Here is a 23614-nt window from a genome sequence, read left to right as displayed (position 1 = left end):
TTCAGCCGGCTCTTCCGGAGCCCCGCAGAGCGGAGGGCAGCCCTGCATTGGGAGTGAGGGCTCTGTGGCTGGCACAGCCCCTGCCTGTGGGCTACCAGACTGACCAGGTCCCCTGCATCTGCTGGGGAAGATCGGCTGAGACCCTGCATCCAGCATCAGGGCTTGCTACTCCTTTTAACCACCTATTCCAGATTCAAGACCAGCTTACTTCTGATCCACAAATGGAGCTGTTGGTGTCTTTCTCCTCTATCTCCCTCCTGCTTGGACTTTTCAGGGAAGCCTGATACTGTATTTATTTCTCTCCTGGAGGAGCAGAGGTAAAGAGGACAGGTCGGAGCTACTCTGTGTAGCTTCTCTGATATTTCCACTGCAAACACACAGCATACAGAGAAGTCGGTGCCTCAATCAATCCTCTGCAAGCTCTCTTGCACAGGAGCACACACAGTCCAGCCTTCTCTTTGCAGGAACCAAAGCCTGAGAAGAAGAAACCTGTTTCTGGGTGCTTTGCTCTTTCAAATGTATCACATCACTTGCGGCAGACAGCAGCTGTGTGTTGGAAGCGTGCTCACAGACACAACGTCCATCCTGTTGATTTGGCACTCAGAATAAAGATCATATCTAATAATCATTCTGCTGACATTAGAAAAAATAATGAGAGAAGACCCTAAGAACTACTTCGTTCTCATACCCTCAAGGACATAAGCATTACCTTCATGCACCAGCCACTGAAGTAGAGGACACAAAGCTATGATACTTTGCTTCCATCTGTGTTTCATCTCCACCTTAGCAAAATTGTAGTCCAATGATGGGAAACTTACATGAATAGCCTTATAAAATCAGGAATAGAACACCACTGGCTACGTCACAGCAGATGAATAGGTGTCTGATAGATGCACAGGTGCCTGACAGATGCACCTGCAGAGCACAAACTCCAGATCCACCACACCAGTGCTGAACAGCCAGGTTTGGGCTAACATGGCTAGGCTGATCCAGGACCTACATTAGGTCAATAAAGCCAGATTGGATACCTTTGTGCTATGACCACTTCACAGGTAAAGCTGGGGCAGGCATAGAAGCAAAGACTATCTACAAGAGTGTGCAAGTGACCCCAAATGCCTTGGAAAAGGCAGTAGGAAGATAAGCGTCCAAGCTGCAGCCAATAAAGCTGTCTTGATTTACACTCAAATAATGACAGGAAATACCAGTCTCAGTAATTACATTTGAGCAGAAAGTGGAATGAGGATGCAGAGACCAGAAACATCCAAGCTCTAAGTACACTGTCTATTGAACTAGTATGGGTTGCAAGTTTGTTATGGTTAATGCCTTCAGCTGTAACACCTAGCAAAGCCTCAGGAGGAAAGATATCCATATTAAACACTGGCATCTTTCTTCAAATAAGGCCTAAAGCAGTCAGGCTTCCTAAGACCTGAGAATCGCTGGTAAGCCTAGAGATGATGACACTTTCAGCCTTTACAGTTTTTTTTTAATGTTAGAATCAAAAGCTAGAACTTTTCAAAAAGTGAAAACCATGCTTGTGCTTCTGAGGCCCCAGATATACATGGAAGAGGTTCATATCATTTGCATGAGCAATTAAAGTTGTCCTGCCTGACACACAACTAGCAAAACTTCACAGATACTTCATCCTCCGCAGATCAGAGAGCACCGAGAAGTGGGAAGAGACATGAACAGAAGGGCTGATTTCAAGAGAGGAGCACGGGCATGTGTGGGAGGTACAGCTTGGCAGGCAGCTCGTCCTTGGGGACGACCTTCAAGGGGAAGTACCTGTGAGAAACACTCCTGAAACTGGATGCAGCTATGCAGCAGGGAACCCACATTAACTGGAATCAAAGTTTTGCTGCTATGTCTGCAGGAGTAGTTTTTATTTAATACATGGAAGCTAAACTGAGTAACTGTACCCTTTCTGGTGGTATTTTTAACTGTCCAAGCAGATTTCCACAGGCAGTACAGATTGCCATGCTAATATCCTACAGAAAGGTTATTGTTTTCACCTTGCTTTTAAGGTCCAGTAACCTTTGTGCTTCCATCTTCCTGCTCAACTCGGAGTCAATAAATAATGCAGCCTTCCCCAGCAGCCAACACATGGAGGAGCAAAATTTTTTGGAGGTATGCGGGCACATACATGAGCAGGGGCTTCTACAACAGGGATCTGCACAGAGCAGGAGAGAGTTTACCTCAGCTCTCTGGGCGCTGGGAAGAGTTGCTCCTTTTACTCTCAGGTAATGCTTCTGTGCCACTCTTGCAAACAGGGCCCACCCAAAACCTGGGCCATAAGAAACCATGGGCTGGAAGTACACAAGATTTTCACTTGCCCTGGTGCAGGCTTAGCATCAGATGCTATTTTGAGATCTTGGTCTGATTTAACTGAAATAGTGAGTCAATAGTTTGAGATGTCCAAGGACATTTGGACAAGAAACACCTGCAGTGTAACCACATATTCTTCTCTAGTTAGTACCCTAACAAGGTATCACATCCCCCTGGTGACCACAGTAACACACAAGAGTTGGATAAAATTTCTCATCTGCAAAGAGTAAAAGTTGTTGCATTTGAGGCCTGAAGAGTTTTTCATGATTGTCTGACCAGGTTTCCCACCTGGCCGGAAAGATTTCCGGCACAGCATCCACCAGGAAAAAATGCAGAGATTTCTACTGTGGTCTTTAAAATCCCCAGAGAGGCTACAGGTCCCTATCAGAAATTATCTAAGTGGCTGCAGGGCCTGTGGCTGCCCCAGGCAATTGAAAGCAAGTGTCTCCTGCTTTAAATAATAATAATAATAAAAAAATCTATATTTCAGTAGCTACAGGAGTTGCCCAGTCACTGAATTTTCTCACATCTTTTCTGGATCAAAGAGCCCTCTTCCATCTTCACATACTTCAGTTACAGGTTCTGACATGGCAAGCTGTGACAGACAGAGAAAAAGCATCCTGCAGGTCACAAAACCTGGGACCATCACAGGCAAAAAAGGTGCTAGCCAGCAAGGCAGCCCCACTCCAGACACAACCTGGGTTTTTCTCTTCTTATCCCCCAAATGACCTGGCCTAGCCCCACTTTGCTTGGGAGAGCTGACAAGATTGAAGCCAGAGGTGGCATGGCCACAGGCCAAGTTACATGAGTACTAATAAAAGAGACTTTGTGGAGGAGCCAAGTTAGCTCTTGTCCCCAACCAACAGTGCCAGAAAGTGCCCAGAGAGAGAGGACAGCCAGCACAGCATCTTTCCTTGCCCTGGGAGCTGAGCTTCAGATGAAATGCATCCTTCTGGAGAATAAAAACACATTTTTTGAAGCCCTTTCTTTGTTCCTATAGCCCAGGCTGTGAAAGCAAATCCATCTGCCTTAGTGCACATCTCCTGCTTTAGATGTCTAAGGGTGACTTATCTGAACACTTGCCCTGCTACTCTCCAAACTCATCTGTAATGCTTTAGAGTCTGACTGACCTTTTCTTACCACAAATTATGTACTTATTACCAATTGGTGTATGTACATTCTCAGATTTCATGGTGTTATTCAGACATTTAAGATCAAAGTGAGCTATACACACTATTGAAAACGTGTTCCTTATTTCTAACCTGAATGTCCGTAAGCTCAAAATGAAGTCCAGAATTTCAGAGCTGAAGGAAATCTGAATATAATAAGATCTAGACATGCCAAACAGCAGTAGCCACATCATCTTAACTACCCTGCAGCAACAAGGTGCAAGAACAATGAATGCAACAAGCTGACAGCCTAGTGTGGACACTGCCCTTTTCCACTGTCTTGATGTCCCCCTTCATAATGCCAGCACAGGCAGAACCAGAAACATTTTCATAGCTATTTTAAACGAAGGGGAAGCAGCAAAGACAACATATCACGGGCCTGATGCAGATGCAGGTTGCCTGCACGGGCTTTGTGGTGAGGACCCCGAAGCAGTGGGAAGCTTGCTACACCCCCCCCCCCATCATTGTTGGTCACCATGATCTGTCCTGCTTCATCTCTCTCAAAGCCTTACTGTCCTCTTGCACAGCCCATGGGCCCCTAAAGTTGTCTGGCCAGAGCAGCAATTGCCTTCTCAAGCAGCCAGAAATCTCTCTGCACACCCAACAACCCAAGGAGAGTCCCTCACCACCAGCAGGTCCGCAGCCCCACCAAGCTGCTTCAGGCATATGGAAGCCCTCCAGCCTTGAGGGGAATGTAGATGCAAGTGGTAACCTGCAGGTCTATAGCATCTGGGGAATGTAGGACAGGCCAGAGTGACTGTTTTAAATCAGCCCAAACAAAACTTGGCCAATGCTTTTGCATCTCTGTCAACAATTCACCTGCAGAAAACACTTCTTTCTAAACCAAATTAGAAGCAGGCAAAAACTTCAGTTAAATATACTTCTAAATGAAAGTTAAAGTTCCAATATAACGAACTTTGGGTCAGAGCAGTCCCTTCAGATTTATTGGTGGAGCAGAAATACCTCTGCTCCTACTACCAATTTCCTCCCCTAGAAATCTCCCAAACGCTCTACTGAGTGCTGTGACCCCTGTCTCTACAGGGATCTGTGCCCTATTCCCATGAAAATCAGTCTGAACGTCACTTTTCCTTTGCTTCTTCGTAAATTTGCAATACTCAACAAACTAAACACAAATAACACTTTCATTGTTTCACTCTTATTGCAGCAATAGGAGAGAGTTTGGCTTGTCTTTGCTTGATCCTTAAAAATACCAGTGAGCAACAGATGCTTCCAACAAGTCATCTCTTTTGTACAGAAACTGCCTAAAAAGGTATTTTGGAAAGTCAAGTGCTTGTGAAACTTGGGGATGACTTGATGCAATACCAATGACTTTTCTGGAGCTGGAGAATTACCAGAGGTGAGCATCTGGTACCAGAGGGAGGAAAAAAATGCACACACAGTGGGAGCATTCCATGTGCAATTCAACTTCTGCACAAACCTTTCTTCTAGCAAAGAAATAACAGGTTTCTTGTGATGTATACAGCCTGGGGGCTTCCAGAGCAACTCCTGGAGGCATTTACCTACCCTAAAGGGCTGGGAACAACTTGAGGAGTTTTCCAGGGAAACTAAGACTTTGCACATCCATAAAACATAATGCACTTTAACCTCCCTGGAGCAGCACCAATGATGCTGTCAGCAGCCAAAACGCGGGTGCTTCCACTCCAACCTGCCCACTCCCTGCGTCAGCTGAGGAGCCCCCACAGCTCCTCAACTCATTCCACTTGCACATCGCCCATGTTAGGACAAGAGGAATAACTTCAGAAAAGATAATGAGCAAGCCCCAGTAATTGCAAAGCCCGTTTCCCAAGAGCAGCTCTGGTTTCTGCAACTGAGGCTCGCTCATGGCTGGTATGTACAGGGGGATTGCAGCTCACAGCCACGCAGACACAGTCGTTCGCAGACCATTGTCTCACCGTACAGCCTCATTTGACTAATCTGACAAAGCTTCACACAGTTATGGGGGTATCTGTGTCACACAGGCAGGAGACAGCCTCTGGGCAAGGAAAGAGCCCTCTTTAGATTTTCTTGGGGGCTGTTTTATGTTTTTAAAGTTGGGGTTCTTTCCTCCTCCAACAACTTAATTAAAATGCAATTGGAAAGGTACTTAGTTGGTTTGATTCTATTCTTTCAATTCATAGATTCAGCTCATCATACGCAAACACATACATGAATCTCTCAAATGTCATATACTAAACTTTAGAGCAGAGTCATGGTTTGGCTCAAGCCTGCATAATTACAGACAGCTTGGCTTGGCTGTGCTGAAGTTCACAGCACATACAATCACAGGACAGTTTCAGTCATAAGCACACAGGCACCATAGGTTACAGCTACATACAAGCTAGGTTAAGCATGTTTTTAAATTCCCTCTAACTCCCTCATACTCCTACTATGGGATCATTTCCTCCACCTAACCCAGAAGGCACAGATTGCAAATGCAAGTAAAATACTTACTGCCAAAGCCCGCAGGAAACTTAATGAAGTGAGGATAATTTCCATACATGTTTAATCTTCAGTTCATTGCTTGCCTTTCTAAACACAACTGTCTCCTCTAACTTCAAAGCTGCCCGGAGTGCAGCGCAGCCCGCTGGGGTCGGGACATGGCTCTGCAGGAGCAGGGGCTCTTGGAGGGTGCCACGGCAGCTGCCTGCTCCCGTGGCCTCATCCTTGCTTCACGCTGACAGCAGCTGCTCGCCGGGATGAGACATGTTCTTGTTCGCTGCCGCTCAGGGCTGGCTCCCGTGCTCAGCTGTCTCTTCTAGCAGCAAATTCACGGCAGACCATCCGGGTAGCATAATCGCCTGGATAAGACGCCGATCAATGCATGACAGCTCCGGTATAGATCACAAATTGGGAGGGGCAGGGGGGTTTAAGTTGTTTAGGGGAGGAGCATCCTGGGGAAGGAGGGGGATGCCTTGCTTTTCCACCAGTGAAGACTGGATGCAGGTTATTAGTTATACTAGACCCAGCCATGTGGAGGTGTTTTCCGGACATGTGAAGGACCAACCCTTACCCAGAGTGGCTGTGCCCTGATCATGGGCTGGCTGACAGGGCAGGAGCACATGTGCAACCCAGCACTTTGGGGCTTGGGCTGTGCAGGGCAGGGAGCTCCATGCTCCCATCCCACATCAAGCCCTGCCTCAGCTGCACTCCTGGCATCAAGTTATGACCCCTGCAGTGCTGGACTGCAGTCATCCCTAGGAAATGCAGCCAAGGCTGAGGAGAACCAGGACCTTCCTGAGGAGAGCAGAGCTGGAAGCTCAACTCCTATCCTCAGAGGAGTCCAAAAACACCCAAAGCACCCCCAAGAAATCATCATTAGCTGTTGCTAAAACTGTCTAGGATGAGAAGGGGGGACATGGGACAGAACCCAGGTGGCTCAATCCATGCCACAGTCAGTAAAGCAGTCATAGCAGAATGCAACAGGCTTCATACATAGTCCCATATGTACATCCAAAACTTCAATTTAATGCTCACCCAGCCTGTCAATAAAGTACTGCAGGAAACAGGTAGAAATAACCACAGACAAGCAGCCAGTTGCTAGATCAGAGCAAAGCCACATGCAGTCTTCATCACTGCCTCCTCCAGTGACTGGTACTCTGAAGGGGAAGCAGTTCCAGCTCCCTGCCTGGCAAGCCCCCTACCACTTGCTGCAATTGTGGGGAGAAGCAGGGATGCAGGCAACAGCAGAGCCCACTGCTCCTGGCTTCTGACCTGGGTGACCTCAGGTGAGGTCACCTTGAAGGGATGGAAGAGGAAGGAATTTTGTCTAAGGTTGTAAAATGAGCAGAGATTAAGGTCTGCACTGACTTACATGTCTGTTGGAGGAGGAGGTGGGTTACAGCCTTGCCACTGGCACCAGCCATGTGGCAAAGAAAGAAGGCACAGAGCTAACAAGGGGCTCTGCCTTTCCAGGGAGACCACAAACCACCCCCATGTACAGGATGGGGAGCATGCCATGCAAGCAGCAAGACAAAAGGAAGAGAGAACAGCAGATTAGAATGTTTGGCATTCTTCAAGGGCCTGCTGGCTCTTGGCTCCCTCCAGATCACCCAAGGGCCCATGCTGCCCTTTGGCACTAAGCACACTACAAGGGGAAGGCATGCAATATGCCAGCACAGAGCTGTTCACAGCATCCAGCCGCAGCTCAGGCAGATGATGACTGAGGTGCTGTCAACCTCGAGGTAATGCTTGAGCAGGAGAAGGAAAGGTTACCCTTGTTAGCTCTGCTTCTTGCTTCTTTCTCAGGCATTGCCATACCCACTTCTCTCTAGCCAGGGGGTTTAAAAAAGTACCAGCATCCTGCATAGCCCATTAGCTGGAGTCCAGGTATAGATGCACAGGTTTTTCTTACAGTTAAAAAAAAAAAAAAAAGTAAGATCAGTATTCACAGAAGGTTCTACTATGGAAAAAAAACCCCAAGTAACTGCAGTCTTGCAGGGGGAATACAAACAGAAGAGATTGCTCTCATATTTTCTCTTAGCCACTGTTCACATCTCGTTTAGTTTACTGCACAAACACTAATGGCACTGCAGAACTATTTCAGAGGAGGAAAGGCAGCTGAGCAGCATGCTTACATGCCCCACTCACAGGCCACAGGTTTCAAGCTACAGGGAAGGAAGACCATAGGGCTTGATAGCCAGTACAAGAGCATAATACAGCAGCATCTGACTGTGTGGTGCTGTGTCCCATCCCTCTCCCTGTTCATCTGAGCTTGGGTTTTGCCCTGCCACCACCCCACCATACAACAAGGACTTCCCCAGCAAATGTCTTCAGCAAGGGACAGTCCTCCTCCAAGAGTTCACAGCAGCATCCAGGTGCAGAAGCCATAGGCAGAGCTCCTGTTTCAGTGGGTGCTGCCCCTTCAGTCACCTGGCCATGCTCTCACACACCCATGGGTCCCTCCCAAAACCATCTCCACCCTGCCCTAATCCAAGTGGCATCAGGTCTCTGGCAACCACAGGGATTTCTAACCTCTAGGCAAAGTTTACTATTTCAGGATAACACCCGCTTGCCTTTGGTGCTGTCCTTCAGCAGCCACACTGGGGATCCTCCTTAGGGGCAGGAGGCAAGAGCTAGGCACAGAGCAGGGATGCTCCAAGGCCCTGCAGGCAGAGACCCATAGTGCTGCAGAGAAGCTGCCTACAAGGTGGCTTGTTTCAGTCTTTGGACAGAAAATTAGATTTATCAGCAGGGCAAGTTTCCTCTGTGACAAGACTGAAAGAAATATTTTTTATCAAAAACCCCAACAAAAAATCTGCTACCAAAAGAAGTGATTTTCACACACACACCCTCAATAAGACCCAAGGCTTCCACAGAAGAGAGGGTCTTTGTGCAGCCCCACATACAGCCTGCCAGAGGGATGTTTCTATTATCCAGTGTCAGAGGATAACTCTGGCATGGTGGGAAGCCTGCCTGTACACCCAGAGACTTTTCCCATCAATTGTCCATTACCTCACAGAGATACATCTGACTGGGGGCCATCTATCCTCTGTCTCAAAGTGCCCACCAGCACTCAGAACTGAGTCGCTATTTCAAGAGAAATCCTCTCTTGCCCAACAGTTTTATTTCCACCTGCTTGAGTCATACCTTACTACCATCCCAGCCTGGCTTGTCCCTTGCCCTCAGGCTGGATGAGAGGGCTCTGCCCTCACCCAGCAGCAGTGAAGCAGAGCTGGCTGCACAGCCCGTTGAGCCCCAGCAACACTGGGACAGAGAGGTGTGAGCAACAAAGCAGCTTTGCATTTAAGCGCCAACCATGCTGAGATTTAGCAGTACCATTAATTCTTACCGACTACCTGGGATCTCAGCAGCTTTAATTCCATGCTAATGAAGTTTTAGTGGGGATTTATTTTTATTGATCTGTCCAGAGCAAACAGCCTGGTTTTAGTCCAGCTCTGCCAGCACCCCCTTTCCCAGCCATCTTTTCTTTCTTCCAGCTTAGAAGAAAGGGGAGAGGAAATAAGACAAAACATCTCTGAGCTCCTTAAAAAGGTTGGCAGTCCCAAGCAGTAAGTGGATTACTTTATTGATTTTTAGCAGATCTGGGTTAGTGAGTGCTTAGTGCTGCAGAACACATGCACACACTGAGCAACTCCAAGGAAACCCCACCAGGCCCTTTCCTCAGGCAAAGCAAGCATCAGGCAACTCATTTAGGGGTGTATCGTGGGTTTTGGGGTATGGAGAGGCTCAAATCAGTAACCAAATTAGTCTGTGACAGACTCCAGGAACCAGCCCAGTCTCTCAACAAGTGCTGCAGGACCATACAGAGGCAGACCCTCAATTTCTACTACAAATAACAGCACAGGTCACTGCTTCAAATTATTGAATTCTGTTTTACCACCACACACACCCCATTATGTAAAAGGAGAAAAAATAACTGCTACTGTTATTTTAGGAAGGAATAACATTGCCATGCCACATCCAGAAGGGACTCAGTGCTGCTGACTGCCACTCAGCAACCACACCTTGAAAGCATCAGTCAGAGTGGGACTCACAACAAAGCAGTGCTGATTCAAGTGAACTGAGATGCTAACATTGTGTTGGGGTCACTGACTCACCTCTCAGTTAGCTTTCCAAAGCCGTTTCACTGCAGCCAACATTTCAAAAGTGTGTTGGAATAACATCTCAAAGAATTCCCAGTACTACTCCATCAAGCCTTTTGGAATGCTGGTCTCTGGAGCCAAATGCTAAACATGTGAAAGCCTTTCCCATTCTGCCACAGAACCAGAAAAGCCAGAGAGTAAATAAGGTCCCTTATCCTTGCACGTTGGATTGAACAAGGAAAACTCCAAACATCACCAAGAAACCCATCAGTCCCCCATCAAATCTCTGTTTAAAGGCAGAGGCATTCTTTGGTCATGCATGTGGCAACAGCATAAGCAAATAAAAAGGTTGCAGCCCTCATAACCTTACAACTGCACATACATATTCCTCCTGACACTGCTTCAGAGCTACAGAGTCCCTAAGAAGACTCACTGCCCATCGGGTGTTGGTGTTAGAGCTGGAGCTCCATTTACATGGCTAGCGAAGAGCAATAGGAACTAAGAGGCTGAGTGACCCAGGAGCCAAAATGCTCATTGCCCTCCCTGCATGCCTGCAAAGAAGGACACATGGACACCAGGTGACATGCTCAGGACCAAAGAAAAAGTCAGTAGCAGAGCGGGGACTTGAAACTGGGTTTCTCAGGGCTAACTGATGAACTGACCCAACCTCACCTACCTGCTGCAGGCTGACATTGACCAGAGACAGAGCAAGTCACCAAAATCAGGGTGGCCCTATGATTCCCTGGAGATGAAGAGGAAGGGAGCTAATGCATCAGGCCTTCTCCACCCAGCCCTGCCCTTTCTCACTGCTGTCTCTTGTAAAGCAATAACTACAGACACCAGGCTAATGAAATTAGCCCCAGAGCCCCATCAGGCTAATGCAATTACCAGCAGCAGCATATTCAAACAGCAGAACCACAAACACACCTGCAGTAACACATCCTGCCCTCTTTTCCACAGGCTTTCCCCATCTCTACCTGAGCCCTACGCTACCACCCAATGTGGGTCCCCTCCCCAGGTTCTGAAGGGCATGGGCCACCGTTCCCAGAACCAAGCTGCTTCAGGGAGGGCACTGCTTACCTTGCAGAAAGCACAATCCTATGTGGCCAAGAGCAGCCTCTGAGGGCAGATAATTCCCAGGCTTTTTGAACCCTGAGAGACCTTCAATTACCAGCACCATAATGAGGCCCTCAACTCTAATCAGAGGTGTCACCAAATCCTCTTACGCCTGCATAAGCACCTCCAGCAGCTTTGCTGGTTGTAGGACCCAGCTGCTCACTCCTTCAGGGAATTATCTTCCCAGGCAGGCACCAGTGGTGGCACAAGCACATTTTGACACAGATGCAGGTGAGATGCTGCCAGGCACCAGTGCCAGATGACAAGATGAGAGATACATGAGCAAGTCTGCTTCCCAGCCCAGAGGGCACCTGGAGATGCACTGGAATAGACAAACATTGCAAAATTACTAGAGAAGATATCTTAATGCTGGTGCTCCTTATCTGAGGTACAAAGAGCAGGTTTATATCTGTCTATTTCTGAATATGTCATCTATACCATCAAGCCAAGCTCATTCTCCAGGATGCTCCAAGAAACTTTTCAGCCCCTATCTGTGGATGGCAGGTGACCCCCTCTCGCTCCGCTCCTCTGCGCTGGCACTTACTCACGGGGCAACAGGCAGCTCCTTCTACACATCCGTTCTGACTCACACTTTCTGCTCCAACAATGCACTTTTTAATATCATGCAAGGAGCAAAAACAACAGGTCCACTATAATGCCAAGATATCCTGAGGCAGAAAATCCATTTGGAGCCCAGCTAGAGAGAGTCAAGTCAATTAGACACTTTCTGGGGCGTCAAGCTGCCAACAATCCCAGCCTTTGTAACAGTGAAGAATCACTGCCTATGTGCTTCCCCGCGACTCCCCCTTGCCAGAGCAGAAAGGTCAGCAGCAGTAGCATCATGGAAATGCATGCAGCAAAGTATTCCTGGGAAGGTGGAACCAAAAAATAGCCATTTGAATCCTCTGGAAAATACTTTTTTTTTGGTCAAAAGCATCCATTGCTTTGGGTTGGGTTCACATGGGATCTCCATAATACAGGAGATCTGTGCTACCCCAAGTAGAGGTTTGGGAATGCACTGTATTGAGACACAATAGTTGAGTCAATCAACTGCTAGCTCAAGGTTTGGGAGCTCATCACTCCCCACCTGTTTTCACACAAGTCATTCCACCTTTTTAGCTTAGATGGAATAAAGGTCATAGAGACAAAAAAGGAACCACAATACTGCAAACTGGGAGAATCACACATCCCTCTGCACTTCAAGGTAGGCCCCTGACTTCTCTTGTCAGTGGTGCAAGGTGGCAAACTTGCTATAATCTGGGCTATAAAACCCATATTCCAGGTTGGATGAGGACAAAATGAAGCCAGAATTTCTGTAAGTGCTACAGACACTCAGATCCGAAGGCAGGTCTCTGACCCTATGTCCAGAGGAGATTTTGGTGAGAAATGAACACTCAGCTCTGAAAGTTAACCAGTGTGTCATTCAGTCTTCAGCAAGGAGCTTTCAAAGGACAGGTGAAGGAAACATTCACTTGATACCTCCTTGATACCACCCTGCAAGCAAACTTTCCAGAGTGTCAGAAGACCTACAGGTTGTTATTTCAATGCAAGCCCCTCTTTAACCCTGCTGTATACATGGTGTGAAGCTGAGATGTCTGCAAAATGTCTCAGAACAGCTAGGTTCAAAGAAAGTTACACCCCGAAGAAGAAGATTTCTTCATCTTCTAAAAAAAAGTTCTCAGGGAAACCTTAGGAGACACAGCTCCTGCAAATGCCATGATTTTGCCATTTTCCCACAACAACCATTTCTCAGAGGAAATATTTCAACAGAAGATTGTTCCTTGACCAGGTTAACCCTGTGTTATTGCTTGCAGGGACAGGTACTCTAAAAAGAACCAAAATGCCCACACCTTAGTCACAAAAAAAACCCTACTGATTTCAGGGCTTCTCTGACTACCCAGAAACAAACAACCTCAGTGAAACTCAGTTCCTTCACCTTTCTCTGCAGAAGTCATTTCAAAGAGCCTTTCTTTTTATTTATTTTCCTTCTGGATCCTGCTCTATTTCTCATTCTTTTTTGCTGTGAAACCTAGGTTTCTGTGAACAGACTATATTCCTTGGAAAGGGCCTGAGCTGGATGGCACACAGCTGACAGAGGACAGCCCAGCCACAGAAAGTATCTGCTGGACCTTGCATTGGACCTTGCATGATGGCCACCAGAGCTCAGCACAGGGTCTGGAAAGTCTTGTTACAGCACTGCTCTGCACAAGGCCACAAAGGCCTTTCACCTGCATCCTCCCATGGAAAATGCCACAGTCTGTTGTGTAGCTGGGGCTTTGCTGCTACTCTCACTTTGTGCATCCCAATGTTCATGCTTTTACATTTCTTCCTGCTTCAGCAAGTGCAAAACTCCAGAGACAACCTGTCAATCTCCATCACATCCAGCTGCCTTAGATGGTCTATTTATACCAGACAGGCAAATGCAGATATCTTGGAGTTCAAGGTAACAGGGGTTATTTCTGCTCTGAGTAGCACCTTTCTCAGGGGAGGAAGAATTGAAGACATCAAAAGAAACAGCTTCACATCAGGACCTAGTACCAATACCTTCATGGCTGAGAGCACAGTAGCCATCACCAACCACAGCCCTGCCCCCAAGATCCCAGACACAGTAGCCTGGCCCTGAAAGCTCAGAAAACTGATTTCTACCTTAAAACACCTCACCTCAGACCCCTCTGATCCTGCAATGAGAGACGGGAGATCAGCACATACCTCTGGATTTCTAACCCATGTTCTCCCCAAGCCGGCAAGGTCACAACTTCAAGTTTCCTCACAGTGCATTTCTCCACTGAGCACTGCCTGGATCTGGTGCAAGCATCTGGCTGCACACTGTCACATTAATGCCACAGCAAAGGCTCCAGCTTTCACTGAATTATTCCTGTCTCTCCTGCGCTTTTACATTTACAATGCAATCTGCTCTCTGGCAGCCAGTGTATCTGATGCAGGAAAAATCCTGCCTTACGATGTTGGCCCATTACTATTCCTTAAAGAGATCTGAAGCTGAAGGCGTTTACACCAGATAGCACTTTGCATCACATGGCCACAGAGCTTTTGATCTGGACCAAGGGCCCAAAAGTCACATCTACCATATTGCCTAGACACAGCTTCAGTCGGCACTTCTCAACCAGTCTTCATAGTTTAGTCCTTGCTTCAGTCAATGAGACATTTTCTGTAAGCCACAGTGATATAGTGGGGCTGCTGCCTTTTCATAGGATGCTTGCAGCTCCTCAGAAGCCAGGCAGCTCACCTGGATCCCACCTCCACTTCACTTCTGCAGACACCACTGGCTCATTAACCATTTTTTAGTAGATTTCAGCCTAGTAGATTTCAGTAGATTTCATTCCATTAGGTAAGCGAGAAAGGAAAGAAAATCCTAGCAAGGAGAGCAGTAAGGGAAATCAAAAGTACTGCTAAAACCAAAGTGCGTCTGCTTGGAAGATGGAGAGGCAGGTTTCTCAGTGCTTTGCTGACTCTGATGCAGACGTTATGTGTTTCTGTAATGACACGATCTTCCTGGGGATGGCTCTCCTGAGCAATACCGAGTTTCAGGCAAGTCCTGGAACAAATATTCTGATCCAGCAACCCTGGGCTAGCACTGTTAATACAGCAACCTGGCACACTGCAAGCCTCCAGCTCATACCTATAATACCTCTGAGTTACTGGCGGGTGGAAACACGGAAAAAAAAAACCAAACAATAAACCAGAGCACATTTTTGTGCAGAGACACTCGCTGTTTGATGCCATGCTGCACAAACATACCTATACAGCCTCTCCACAAATACCAGAAGCAGAGAAACAGTCTGGGCATGGCAGCTGGAAGAAATGAAGCACTATCAAGTCTTGCTGCCCAAGCACGAGGTACAAAATACGTTTAAGATGAGCTGAAGCACAAACATAACCCTCATTACTGAGCTGTAAAAAAAAGCAGAAGGGGGATACAAAGACCTCACCTCAGCTCTCACTGCCTCTGGCTCCACTAATGGTTCAGACAACTCCACTCTTTATATGTCCCCTAAGCCATGCAGACTTCCACTTCACAGAAAACCAACAGGTTCATTTTGTGATCATCTCCGTATAGATCCAATCAACATCAGTTCGAGACTCTGCCACCCCGGTCTGTTTGAAATTCAGGGGACTGAACCCTTTCTTTGCCTTTACCGGACAATTACATCTCTCTCATCTCTTATAGCAGCTGTCCTTCCCCCGGGACTCACTTTCCAGTGGCAGATGAAGGGAGACAAACACAATGTCAAACTCAGCCAAAATGTTCTCCCATGAGATCAGTTTCTTTTAGTGTTTCCCTACCAAAACTGTTTAAAACCCTTTGCCTCCCTGTGCAGCCTAGAGGCAGGTAAGGAGCCAGCTACAGGGAGCATCGCTTTCCTCTTCAATGCCCTCCATTGCCTTTCAAACAGATCATCTTCTCAAAAGCCACATGCTCCCCTGTACCAAATGGAAAATCCACTGGTATTTAAAGCCATGGGAGCATGACAAAATTCCCTGTGTCCAAAAGAAAGGAACAGCTCTAGATCAAGACAAGCACAGACCACACCACACAGAGCCAAGACAGCACAGCAGTGAGGAGCAAGCACGTGAAGAATTTGCAGGAATGTGGAATAACATTTGCTGGCACTGTCAAATACCGCCTCTCTGCCCCCCAGTAGAAAGGGAGAGAAAGAAGTGAGCATCTGCCCACATGTTTTGGCCCTGTATTTTTGAGCCTCTGAGCAGAAGGAGCAGCCTCTACACAGCAGAAGCAAAGACCTGGGATGATGTGGGCACAGCAATACATGTTTGAATACTGGCACTGTGCTGATGTACACTGACTTAAGGCAGCTTATTCAAGAAATCCCTGAAGATCCCAGGGCAACTTCTCCAACATAGAGCTGTCTCCTCTGCTGGCTAGACATAACTTAGTTGCAAAATTTGAGCTCAGTCCCTTTTAGGTCTTAAGCTTTCCAGACCAGCAGCACAGCCCCAAAGACTAATCTATACCAGTAAATTCACCAGCTCCAGGGTATGATCCAGCATCCTGCTGGCTAATAACTCAGTGCCTGGCACTGTCCATCACATGGTTCCTGAGCACAATTTGGGAATCAGCACAGGTCAAGAATTGTTCTCACAGGAAACCCTGGACATTTAAGAGCCAAGACATACACACACAGTGTCAGTTATTTCATTAATAACGCTTTTTAATCACAGCTAACTGCTAAATCCTGTGGTCCTGGAGCTTAAAATCCAGGGCAGCAAAGACCCAACACTTCAAGCATCACAAAAATTGTGCAAGACACATCCCTCAGTGCCCTGAGTATTTCTTTGAATCCCCCTGGGCACCTGTGCCAGGTGGGAAAGCCTTCCAGGAAGGCTGCTCCCCCAAGATACAGGCTACTTCAAGCTCTCACAAGCAGAGAGGATCCAGGAGATATGTTTACATGCCATGCATTGGCATGCATAACCTCTAACCCAGGATGACACAGAAGCAAGGGAAGATGAGTATTGATGAATACTCGTTCAGGTGAAACAGAAGAGCTTAAAGAGTCAAGGGCCTCAGCTGACACCAATGGATACAGCTCTCTGACAAAAAAAAAAACCCATCCAATTTGCAATACCCAAGAGCTGTCCCATTTCATCTTTCTGGCTGGAAACCCAGTTACTGGTGCAGGCTGGCTCCCAGAATCCTGAGCAAGCAGACCCAAACCCAGCGTCTTTCTCCAGGCTCTCCACTTTACCCAGTCCTCCAGGAAGGTGCACCTTTCTGTGCATTCCTATCACCTCCAGGCAAGAATCTCCCAAAACCTCCCCATCATCTGTAACCTTCCTCGGAGAAAAGACTTGCTCATGTCTCTGCTGAGCACCTTGCACAGCCGGTCCCTTTGGAGAAGCTTCTTTCCTGGCCTTTGTAACAAATCAGCAATAAGAAAAAGGTCATTTACATCCATCACAATGTATATGCAGTGAACACGGCGAGGACTGTCAGAGAATAACAGCACAAGGGCCAGCCAGTGCTCTGCAGGGATGTTTGTGCAGATGTCGCTACAGATTTTGAGGGCAGCTGGTCCTGGACCTGCACAGTTATCACTGATGGAAGATGCTGAACAGTGCAGGGCAGAGGCTGCCAGGAGGTACCTGCTGGAGGGAGAACACTCAAGCACACCCTGTACCTCCTTCCCCTGAAAGCATTCACCGTTTGCAAGACGGATCTTTGGCCTGGCTCTGCCTGGCTGCTTTTTACACCCATGGGATGCTCTCATCCAGCCCACACAGCTCTGGCCTACCCCAAGTCCAAGTCCCAGCCTACACATAGGGGAAAAAAAAATAAAAAAAAATCACAGACGCTGACTCAACCCCCAACATCACTTTTTTTTGGCCTGAAGAAGAAGGCAGCGAGGATGCAAGGATGCTTGATGCAAGACGTGAGATGTGATCACTCCCTGCCATCCCAGGTTCTAAAGAGGTTTTGGCTCCCTATCCACCTGCTCCATCCCCAGCTGAGCAAGTTCAGCTACCTCCAGGGCACCTGCGGCCCTGTGCGTGCAGCCACAGACAGATGTCTCCATAGACAGCACATCAGCCCTCCCCACGGGCTGACTTTCTGCATGAGCTATCTGTCAGGGCAGGGATCATTGCCTAGCTCAGAAACAGGGCTGAGCTCTTCCCAGCTCCTTCCACACCATGGGTCAGCAGGGCTCAGACCCACATGTGATGTGAGGACAAGGCTCGCCAAGGCTGTCAAGTAGGACAGACAGTTTTGCATCTCAAGTGCCCAAGGTGCAACTGTGGAGAAGTCTGTGTTGCCCAGGTGGTGACCTGGCAGGGGACAGGTCCACAAATGCACCCCCTTCTCCCTCAGCAGGGCTCAAGGCCCTATTTCCCCACCCACAGCGTTTAGAGGGGGAAATATTCACTGTATTTTGTGACTATATAACCCTAAGAAAACCCATCCTAAAGGATGTGTCAGGCCCAGCCTGCCTGCAAGCTGCCATCCCACAAATGCAACCCCATGCCTGGCTTGAAAACCTTCCCAGAGCATCCTGCTGTCCCCTGCTTGTTTTGTGTGTGCCTTTAACAGTTTGCCGGATTACCCATTGCAACAAAAATAACAAAGCTACAAAAGAAAAGGGCAAACAAACGCCATATTCTGCAGCAATTAGTGCTAAACAGGGGAAAGGGGAGCAGGGAATGAATGGACAAGGGGGAGGGCAGGGACACGGCAGCCCCGACCCGGCAGGCTGGGCACGAATTGTCCTCAGGAGGCCGTGTCTGAGCCAGGGAGCAGCGAGCTGTATGTAAGGAAATGCAGGAAGATGAAAAGGAGTGTTTAAACAAGCACCGGGCAGTCCCCACAGGGCCTCCCTGTCTACTTGGCTTCATCACAGAGTGTCCAGGGAAGAGCAGCTCCTGCTTTCCCCTCACACCAAGTTCTTTCAGGTGGTGGGGGGACTGGCAAGATGTGGTGTGGTCTGCTTAGAAAGAAAGGAATCCATTAATCGCCCTGGTAATTACTGCCACATATGGATTTGCACAATTACACTTTGTTAGTTGGTTATTACAGGCAAATCAGACTGATTGGGCAGAACGGCTGGGCATTAACTCCCTCACTGCCCCCAGGGCCAGCAGAGGCAGCCTTCCTCCCAAAACACTGCTCTATCCTCCTGTAACGTTGCTGGCTCCTGTGCCAAAGACCAGAAAGTATGGGCCCCAGCACTTAGCCCAAGCCATCTTTGCTCTGATGCCTTTCTTTTAGCTGGGGATCCCAAGGAGATGGACCCAAGGGGAAAGGAGTGAGCCTGCACCTCAAAACAGCCAAACTCCCTAGCTGATTTTATTTGCTCTGGGTTGCAGCAGACACATCACATACTCCCCAGGGTGCTGAGGGACTGCAAATTCAGATCTTGTTTGTTTTTAGGAGACCCAGATTTCTTGTGCACTTCAACTTCGTGCCCTCAAGCCCAGCAGGGTTGGTGCCAATGAGAGGAGAATCCACCCCCAAGTCTCTCTCAGTCTCTGAACACAGCTTCTCTAACTAGATTTGCAGTGTAATGATTCTCTTCTTCAAAACACTGAAAACAGATGCTTTACTCTAGTAATAAATATATATATAAATACAGTAATGTAACTCATGCCAAAAATTATAGCTAAAGCCCTTGTAAAACTCTAGACAGCATAGGACTTCTGACAGTTGGGTGTGGAGGCAGCCTGGCCTCCCCACACCACAGCTAACACCTCTGACACCCGTCACAGGTAATGGGCTATCCAGGACATAGCCCCAAAATGTCTTGTTCAGGATTCAACAATGTTTCTGGAAAAAGCACAGAAGAGGCAAGCCAAGGTGAGAGCAATTTCTGCCAGAATCATGTCAAAGGCTTCCTATTGAAAAGCCATAACAAGAAAGCAATCAAGAGGACTGCAGAAAACCAACAGGGAGCAGGGCCCATCTGAGGATAGAGCTGTGTTCATCAGCCACCAACTCAAGGTCAGAGCAGGCATTGACATCTCGGCACGTCAGACCCACCATGGTGCTACTTGGCTTTTTCAGGCGCACACCTATGTGATGCAGGGCACAGCAATGCACTGCTCCACCACACTGCCTCCCTCTCCCCCCCACCCCGATCCTGGAACATTCAGATTTGCTCTCGTTTATTGCATTACTGCAGTTTCCTGGAGATTTCTCCTCTGCCATTACTGTCACATCTGGCTGAACCTTGCGATATCACCCTGCCCTCCATCCTCCCCCTTCTCAAGGGCAGCCCAGCACACCTCCCTAGAGATGCACCTCCTGCTTAACAGTAGGCTATTGCTCAGCACAAGCAAGAGACTTACGGGAAGAGCGGAGCATCACATACTAGTGATGACTTTCAGCTCAACTCCTGAAATGCCCCGGTAAGCTACTTCTCTACAGCAAGAGAAGATACTTCTAACTCCAAACCCCCTTCTAGCTTCACCCTCTGAGTAAAAAAGCCCTTGGGCAGCTCGACTTGGGTTTTCAGCTGAAGTGTAGATCAATAGGAGACTCAAAACACTTTCAAAGAACAACCCCCACCCTTTTCACTACTGCTGTTACTGCAATAATGCCTGCTACAGCACTCTAGGTCTAGCCTAGGAGAAAACTTCTTATCAGCTAATCTAAGGGCTTTCACTGTCTCCTCTCTGCTGGAAGGAGTAGGCCCAGCAAGAAAGTCTTATCCCTAGAATGTCACTGGAGTTACACAAAAATTGCAGTAGAATTTGTTCCTATTGTTTCAGTCACCTCCGATTTGCCAGCTCCCTGACTTCAATGAAGAAGTTTCTCATGCAAAAGCCACCTCCAAGTACCCTGTCTGAAGAGGTCCATTTCATCCATTGTAAAGGCAGCTTCTCCCAGCTCCCTGCAAGTGTTTCAGGTGTGCGTGAGCTTGTCTTTGGAGAACAGAAAGGCAGGCAAGCACTACACCCATGAAAGGTTGCTGGTCTCTCCCATAAACCAATTGCCTCGGCAAAGTTCAGAATAAATCTTCAGATCTGTCAAAGGGAAGATCAGGCAGAACCTGCAACTATGCTTAAAAAGGTCAGCTGGGAAAAGTCAGGATGCGAAGGATGCTCGCTTTATTGAGAGATGCAGAGTGGAGGGGTCTAACCTGTGAGTATCTGCAAGCTGGTTTTGGCAGCACATGCTAGACTTCAACTTTGGGCTCTGTTGGCTACAGCTGGTGACAAATCCTTTGCAGATCACTTCCAGACAACAAACAGAGTTTGGTGACTAGGACTGAAACTCAGTCTGAGGCTGAACCCCAAGCAGAGATCTTATGCAGCCTTCCTACATCCTGAGGGATGAGAGAAGGCTGGCGGGATGGATGCCTTTCTGGCTCGCATGACCCAGATTGTGTTTTTAGATCTCTGAGACTAGAACATAATTTTGTCTCTGTCCTTTACTTCTGCACACACCTATCTGTGCAGGTTTCTTTAAGAAACAGAGCTGTGAGCATCCAGGAATTTGCTGGCAGTTTCTCATGTACAAAGTGAGTTACCCCAGTAAAAAGCTAGGGAATCTCCCAGAACTGATGGAGTTTGACCCTGGGAGCACTTTAGAGTCAGGTGTTTTGAGGGTTTGGAGTACTTACAAAAAGAAAAAAATTAATAGATTTTTGAAACTTACAATGTGTCATGGTTTAAGTCCAGTCAGTAACTCAGAACCACATAGTCGCTCACTCACTCCCCCCTTTCCTCCCCCCTGCTCCCAGAAGGATAGGGAGGAGAATCAAAAGAATGTAACTCCCACGGGTTGAGATAAGAACAGTCCAGTAACTAAGGTATAACACAAACCACTACTGCTACCACCAATAATAATAATGATAAGGGAAATAACAAGGGAAGGGAATACAACCGCTCACCACCTGCTGACCAATACCCGGCCCAACCCAACCAGTGATCTAGCCCTTCTGTGTAACTGTCCCCAGTTTACATAGTGGGCATGACATGCTGTGGTATGGAATACCTCTTTGGTTAGTTTGGGTCAGGTGTCCTGGGTCTGATTCCTCCCAGCTTCCCCTCCTCCCTGGCAGAGCATGAGACTCAGAAAGTCCTTGGTCAGAGTAAACATTACTGAGCATCAACTAAAAATGTCGGCGTTACCAGTGCTGTTCCCAGTCTGAAAGTCAAAAACACAGCACTGCACCAGCTACTAAGAAGGAGTAAAACGACTGCTACTGCTGAACCCAGGACACAATGATTCCTCCATGTCCCAGTTATGACATGGGTTCTGCCAACATGGAAATGTACTAGCCATGGTCTGTGCAGCAGAGGGAAGGGGCACAGAGAGAAGGAGAAAGCAACTTCACTGCAAGCCCAATCCAAAGCAAGCAAATGCTTACCTACTGCCTGCTACTTTATTAGCTGCCTACTTCTTTGCACCCAGTTAACATCTCATGGTCTTCTGGAAACAATCTCTGCCCTCTCTGCAGTCCCTCCAGCCCTCTGATCTGCTCAAGATAGCTGGGTTTCAATTTCCAGGGTTCAACCCCTGATGCAAAAGTTACTTTGCCTCTGACTGGATCAATTCCAGTGTTGTGCCACTGGTTTACCTGATATACAGGAATCAGACAAATAGTGTATCAGCTGATACAAATCAAACGTTATATAGATATGTATATGTGATATATTTACTAAGAAAGCAGCAAGAGAAGCTGCTGCTTAAAGCTTTATGTGACTTGGAAATATAAAAAGGTAAATACATTCCTTTTTGTCACAATATTTCATATTGCTCATATGCAGCAGAGGTAGCGAAACACTGGGACAAGTCAAAACACATTGGGTCAGGCCAAAACACAAACTAGGTCCAAACAGATCTGAAATTAATTAGACAATTATAGAATTTTCCCACTGGAATTCTCTCACTCTGTACATACACACACATATTAAATATATTTGACAAAATCAGTATTTACCCAGGGAGAGTTTTTGGAGGAACATTGCTTTTAAAAAGTATTATTCCCATGGAAAATTATTGACTAGCTTTACATGTAACTTCCACTGTCTTTTATTAACTTTTATGAGCTGATCCCCAGAACACCTTTAGTATACCCCATCACAACCCTCACCCGTAAATACAGTATCCCTTTTCACACTCTGAATGCTTTTCTTTCCCTCCATTGCAGGAAGAAAGCACAGACTTATAGAAAACAGGTCTGGAAGAGACCTGTCAAGCTCATCTTGGCCGTCTTCCTGTCCCAAATCAAATCAGAGACAAAGCTGCCACTCCTGTGAAACAGCTTTTCCCAGTGTCTAAACTGAACTTCCTCTCCTGCAACGGAGAGCACAGCACAGTGCTATACTCCCATAAAGGCTCTATTCAGCTGGCACCTACTCCTATAGCAGTAGCATGCCCAGGAGGCTGGGCAACCCCTCTGGCTCTTGGCAATGGCCACAGCGGTGTCTGCCACCCCTCCGTGCAGCTGCTCAGCACAGCCAATCTGCATAGGATCAGGGAAAGGACTTACAGAAGTGAGGGAAGGAGCCCATCTCCAGGGAATAAGACTGTGTGCCCGACTGCATTTCCAGCCTGTGTCCTGTCTCTTCAGCAGACTCAACCATGAAGGGAGGCTTAGGATCAGCTGTCTCAGCTGTGCTGGCCTGTTGGAGGAAGAAATGACTGTTCATATGTTACAAAGAAGCATCCTCTCAATCTGTCCTAAGTTACAAATTTACCTCCCAGACCTTGACCGGGGCTGGGGTTTCCTGTGTTTGCTGTTTGGGCTCCTGTCTCTTTGGAAAGCAGGAGATGTTGCAATGCCGAGGGGGAGGGCTGGCTGCACAGGCTGGCTGGGAAAGGCCCTGCAAGGCAAAGGAGTTGGTCTGAAACGGCTGTGCTGGAAAGTGTCTCTTGGAAGTGATTTCTTTTCTAATTCCAGCAAACAACTGCTCTCTTGTCTAAACATCAATTTTAGATCTGCTTTCCTCCTTCTCTGTGACAGTTGGTCTTTCTTCTCTCATCTG

General features: G+C 47.5%; 1 protein-coding gene across 2 annotated transcripts in view; it reads right to left on the bottom strand.

The window, feature by feature from the left end:
- RXRG (retinoid X receptor gamma) overlaps positions 1–23212 on the bottom strand; it is a gene marked incomplete at both ends in the record, with an annotated part of 38035 nt that extends 14823 nt beyond the window's left edge. Inside the window, one exon of one of the 2 annotated variants that reach the window (XM_080623632.1) lies at positions 23119–23212. In XM_080623632.1, the coding sequence (XP_080479758.1) occupies positions 23119–23212 (94 nt within the window). Of the gene's footprint in view, positions 1–5942; positions 5992–23118 lie in introns of those variants that run through there. The other variant, XM_080623633.1, reaches the window with a different exon arrangement.
- Between the last annotated feature and the right edge of the window lie 402 nt (positions 23213–23614).

Source organism: Psittacula echo, assembly GCF_963264785.1.
Source record: "Psittacula echo genome assembly, chromosome: 7".
Lineage (NCBI taxonomy): Eukaryota > Metazoa > Chordata > Aves > Psittaciformes > Psittacidae > Psittacula > Psittacula echo.
Note: the sequence above shows the minus strand (reverse complement) of the source record. Positions and strands in the feature narration are given on the sequence as shown.